The sequence below is a fragment of the Sander lucioperca genome, chromosome 10, assembly GCF_008315115.2.
Source record: "Sander lucioperca isolate FBNREF2018 chromosome 10, SLUC_FBN_1.2, whole genome shotgun sequence".
Lineage (NCBI taxonomy): Eukaryota > Metazoa > Chordata > Actinopteri > Perciformes > Percidae > Sander > Sander lucioperca.
In genome coordinates this window covers 14592876-14598982 of record NC_050182.1, presented here as the reverse complement: position 1 = coordinate 14598982, position 6107 = coordinate 14592876, and the positions used below count along the sequence as shown (strand labels likewise).

The following is a 6107-nucleotide window of genomic DNA, read 5'->3' as shown; positions in this document are numbered from 1 at the left end:
GATGTTTTTGTGAATTTAATTTATTTTAATTTATTCTTTATTCTTTTTTTTTTTTTTTTTTTTTAAGCCTTTCGGCTTCCACCTAAAAGTAATTTCAGGGGTGAGCTTTAGCGTTACAGATGTTCTAACAGAAATGCTCAGGGGTTTTCCCACCCTGCTAAGAATAAAAGTCTGAGAAAATTACTGAATCCCTTTACATTTTTCGTGGTAAAGTTGTTATATTTATTAAAACATTACCATCTGCAACATTTCCAGAAACTCAAACCTATGAAACTAAAAGGTACAGGACCACCTTCACACAGAAGGGATTCTGTGTGAAGGTGGTCCTGTACCTTGTAGTTTCATATCATCCCTCTCAGGATGTAGACCATAGGTCCAGGTCTGTTTTGTGCAGTCATCTCCTCTAAAAGAATATTTGAAAAGTAGTTTTATATTTCATTATATAATGACAAAATAAGATAAACATTACGTGAAGACTTTCATTTTTGAAACTTTCATACCTTTTACACTTTCTAAACGTCACTTCCTTAATTCTGGTGTCTGTTTATGATCTGGGTTTTTTGTTTCTGTCTTGTTATAAACATCCTGTAAAGCAGTGTCATACAAGTACATTTATAAATGTGTTAAATAATTAAAACTGAAAATACTTGTGTACTTTTACTTAAGTATGATTTTAAATGCAGGATTTTTACTTGTAATGGAGTATATTTACATTTCGTTTTCAGTAGTTTTACTTAATTAGGGATCTGAGTGGTTCTTCTACCACTGGACATTGTAAATGTATACATGTTGTTAATGTGAGTTCAAATAGTCACATGGAATTATATTATAAATATTTTAAATTCAAGAAAACTACTGCGGAAATATTGCTAAGTTGAGGCTTAATAAACATTTACACTTTACCGCATGGACCTATTAACCACTATGTAGTAATTCACCTAAAGACTGCATATCAGATCAGTTATTTCCATAAATGCAATGAATGCAGACATTACGTGTGTTAAGAAACATCTTCTTATTTAGACTTTCAGATATTGGGATATATTCCCTATAAGGAAGTGTGTGTGTGTGTGTGTGTGTGTGTGTGTGTGTGTGTGTGTGTGTGTGTGTGTGTGTGTGTGTGTGTATGTGTGTGTGCGTGCGTGCGTGCATGTGTGCGTGCGTGCATGCGTCTTTTTAGGTTTTTGCTGTCTCACATGTGCAAATATCCGATCAGCAGCAGTGCATCATTGGCCAGCTCCTTTACGGTGAACCACATGTTGTCCATTGCTTTAAACTGCTGGATGTCTGTGACTGACTTCTGCTTTAAAGTACCTTTTCCCCAGATACTAAAAAAGACGGGGACACAGAGATGTGGCATGACAGTGTGGGGTTGCAGCAACCTATTTTAAGATATGAACCCACAACCTAAGAGAAAGACCACTTATGGAAAGAACAGAGGGTGGAAACATATCTCATGTCTTCAATTTATCTCGGTAAATCTCATTTGTGTCTGTAATAACTGGAAAGTTATTCACAAGACACACTTAACCAGAGGCTATATATGAAGAATAACATTGAAATTAGCTTAAATGCATCACAAAATGGGTGATAAAAACAAAACGTTTCACTGGTAAGCCATCTAAAACAAAGTTCCAGTGACAGAAATAATCAAATGTTTTTACTCTGTCATAATAAGTGTACCTTTTGCGTCTAAATCTAAATATTTTGTTTCTCACCTGCTGACTGAGGACCAACAGATTCAAGAACAGTTTCTTCCCAAAAGCCATAACCACTTTGAACTCACACATGCACTGACTTCACTTCACAGTCTTACCCCCAACCCCCGGACTTTCTTCTACCCACCTACTGTGCAATAATATTTAATACTTTTGATAACACTGATAATTCTGTGCAATTTCATTACATGTCATTTAGCTGACACTTTTATCCAAAGCAACTTACAATTGCTATATATGTCAGAGGTCACACGCCGCTGGAGCAACTATGGGTTAAGTGTCTTGCTCAGGGGCACATTGGTTGATGTATTGTAGTGGGAATCGAACCCTGGTCTCCCACACCAAAGGCATCTGTCAGACCCACTGCGCCATCACCACCACTGTGCAATATCATTATTTCAAACTGCATATCACACTGTAAACAAACCATATTTATCTTTCTATTTTTATATATGTACATAGCATCTCAGAACTGTGCACCTTACCCCCCTTTTTCTTTTGCACTACTTATGTTATTCCATGTTGTTACATTTCTCTTACGTACATGTTGACACTGGAAAAGGAGTTGCTTCACTCTCGTTGTACATGTGTATAATGAAAATAAAAGGCATTCTATTCTATTCTGATGGTCGATAGTGTTTGCAGGCAACAGCTGATGAACTGAACAAGGAGCAAAGACCTGATAAAACAAACCATATAAATAGAGAAAATATGACCACGCTTTATCCAACATAACTGCAACCTCAAAGCTAATACTTGACAATGAACCTGATCAAAATGTCCATTGGTCCTCAGGGCACAGGAATTAGTTTGTTTCAATATGCCAATTTAAAAGAGCGGCCAATCAGGAGTGCAGAAAGAATCACTGGTGCCACATCTGAGAGTCAATGAACGGCAGGTAAAAACCCTTTCCCCTTCACACCCTGGACACAACCTGTTCCATAAACCTAGGCATATACACATGCACATACTGTACATATCCACCTACTATGTCATGTATATAAAGCAAACTGTCACAATAATCATCAATATTTATTCCAGCATATTTATACTTTGCACCATTGCACTACTGTATTGTTGTTTACAATTTTCAGAAACAGTCTGACTTATAGATATTGTATGTTGTTCATTGTTGTGTTGTTTATATATATATATATATATATATATATATATATATATATATATATATATATATATATATATATATATATATATATATATATATCTTCTTTTACATATTTGTATGTACATAAAAGCTAAATGTTTGTTTACTTTTGTTGTCCTTGTAATTCTAAAGCAACAAAAAACTAGAGTCAAATTCCTTGTAACTGACTTAAAGTGCCCCTCTGAGTCATCATTATGTAGGAAGTGGTGGTTTCCTTTCTATCACTTCAAAGCAACAGTTAATTATGGAACAAAATACTAAAAATAGAGCATTGCTAATTTGCTTGAAAATGGTTTGTCCTGACTGAAGAAGTCCCACACACTGTCAACATACATACTGGCAACCATTAATACCTGTTTTGTAACTACTTTTTATCATCATACACTAGTGTTTGTCTGTTTTTATCAGGTTAAACAACATAATTGCTGACACAATATGTTGATTATTTTCTCTGTTGATCATTTAATCTTTTGGTACATAAAATGTTAGACAGGTAAATAATGCCAATCACAATTTTACGAAACTCAAGTTCAAGTTGACATACTTAAATTGCTGGTTATGTCTGAGCTAAGTCCAAAGACATTTACACATATTCACATTGGAGAACATGAAACCAGTTTATTTTTGCATTTGTTTTTGCCATACAATTGCTTGGATTAATAATCATATATCAAAACAGTTGCAGAGTAATTTTGTTTTGATCGTCGGATTAATCAATTTACAGTTTTAGATCTGACATATGTTAACATGAGGTAAATTCATACTCTGAGATCAGGTTATACAGGTACTTCCACCAGATGGAGTCAAACAGCAAGCTTGTCTGCACACGTTACACATGTAGAAACTTCTCCAGAACACAGAAATGTCAAGAGCTTCCTACATCAGACCCACTGAGAGGATTTTATCCAAATGATGAATCACACCTCCAAATGTTTTTGTTAACTTGATGGGAATCTACATTATAGACACAGATTGTGCATTTGATGCAGTGTAAAATCATATTTAGATTTCTGTTTTATTGCAATCTGCTCCCCTATGCTTATGATTACTTCTCGGTCCTTTTTTTCATTTTACTAAAATGAGGTGAGCAGGAAAACCTTTTTCCCTCCCATCATGCACACTACAATATGATGTGCAGATAATTACTGCCTTTGTAAAGCTTATATTTTTTAGGCTGTATGCAGAGCAGTTCTATAAGAAAGCATTTATATATATATATATATATATATATATACACACACACTCTCTGGTGTTAATTACCAGTTTGCAAACTCTGAATTTAACGGCAGTTTAACTACAGCTCAAAGATGTGGATGTGCTGCATTTATGGTTACAGACAACAAGTCAATGCAACATAAAATCAACAACTTTCCCTCTTACATATTAGGTTAAAGGCCTTGTTGTATTTCTGTTTTTGAAAATGTGATTTGTTTAGTTGCCCACTGATTCTACAAAGTGATAGTTTACACATTAGCTAGTTAATGGAAGTAGCACCAAAAAACAACATCAAATCTTAATTTTTTTATTGTTTTTTTTATTGTTTAATCACGTTATTGATGAACAAAGTATTAGTAAGTGCCACCTAGACTTAGTTCTAAGATATTTAAACCAGAGTGATTATTGGATAAAGTTTAATAGTTATTTTGTCTTTCAGGCTAAGAAACTGTGGACAGGATGACATGAAAAGTTAGAGGGTGGACAAGTAATGCTTCACTAACTATAGACAAGTGTGAGGCTGTGAATACCGGAAGAGGACGAACATAACACACAAAAATGCAGACACCAGATAAAATGAACAAAAGTCTGCTGTTTTCTGTGTATTTTCCCAGTCAGACAGGGATTTATAAAAGTATGCCAACAACAGGGATCACTTTACTTTCACTTGAAACATTTCTTGTTTCTTAATGCATTTTCAATCATTACTATGAGCAAAGCTTCAGAATGAAAATCAAAAGCAAATTCTCATTAACTGCAGTTTAATTTTTTTCTTCTTTAAGTAGAATGTGAATGAATCCAAATACTACAACAGTTTGGTTATATGCGAAACAATTTGATTATTCTATCTAATATTTCTCTTCATAAATTGTTTAATTCACTTCCTGGTCCACATGTACTGTTACATCAGACACAGAGCCGATCTGGGCATGTGCAGTGGCTTTTTGTTTCCCCTCTCTGATGGCATGGCAAATCCACTTTAAGACTCCCCCTTCAGCACTGATACTAGGTCTCCACTCTCCTTTAGCTCCTTGAGTATGTCCAAACCACCGATCAGGTCTCCTTTCACGTAGAGCTGGGGGTAGGTTGGCCAGTTGGAATAGGTCTTGAGCCCCTGACGCACCTCTTCATCCTGCAGAATATCAAAGGTGTCATAATCCACACCGGTGCTGTTTAAAATCTCCAGTGTCTGCCTGCTGAAGCCACATTTTGCAGCATCCTTGTTGCCCTTCATGAACAGCATGACTGGGCTCTGGTTGATGATGGTCTTCAGACGGTGCTCCAAGGTGACAGCCTTTGGACAGGTGTTCTCCAGCTCTCCAGACTCAGCCAGCTCCTTCACTATGTCCAGTCCTCCCACCAGCTCTCCATTCACATACAGCTGAGGGTATGTGGGCCAGTTGGAGTAGGTCTTTAGCCCCTGTCGGACCTCCTCGTCGGACAGGATGTCGAAGCTGCTGAACTGGATGCTGTGCTCCTTCAGCAGGCCCACTATCTGCCGGCTGAAACCGCAGCGGGGCTCCTGCGAGGATCCCTTCATGAAAAGCATGCAGGGCGCTGCGTTGATCAGTTTCTTCAGCCGCTGGTTCAGGTCTGTGGTGGTACTTTCCGCAGCACCACCCGGACTCCCGGTGACTGCCAAGCGCTGCACCTTCTTGGTCAGCTCCGGAGCATTGGCCCCGTCCAGGCGGTCCACCTTTTCCCCTCCCTTGAAGAAAAGAAAAGTGGGGACAGAGGCGATATCATACTTCTCCGAGACCTCCGGCACCGCTTCCGCCTCCAGCTTGACAAACGTGGTGTCGGCGTGTTCCTTGGCCAGCTCGGCCATCACTTCGTTCATTTGGCCGCACTGAGGAGCCCATGCCGCCTGGAAATGCACTACGGTGAGGCATTTTCCAGCTTTGGTTAGGAAATCTTCAAACTGCTGATTTGTTGTTGCCTCCATGAGATTCGCCATTTTTCTTTCCTCTGTGCAGCGCTTCCGGTGTTGCCCTAACGTCACATCCGTG

The 6107-nt window shown here is 38.0% G+C and overlaps 1 protein-coding gene across 1 annotated transcript; it reads right to left on the bottom strand.

Moving 5' to 3' along the window:
• Nucleotides 1-4873: 4873 nt before the first annotated feature.
• On the bottom strand, nt 4874-6105 carry glrx3 (glutaredoxin 3). The gene has a single exon (XM_031313271.2). It carries the CDS (start codon nt 6053-6055, stop codon nt 5078-5080), a length of 978 nt encoding a protein of 325 aa, XP_031169131.1. The 5' UTR covers nt 6056-6105; the 3' UTR covers nt 4874-5077.
• Nucleotides 6106-6107: the final 2 nt, after the last annotated feature.

Excerpts from the sequence above, each read along its gene's own strand:
- glrx3 (XM_031313271.2), bottom strand. The coding sequence starts at position 6,055 with ATGGCGAATCTCATGGAGGCAACAACAAATCAGCAGTTTGAAGATTTC.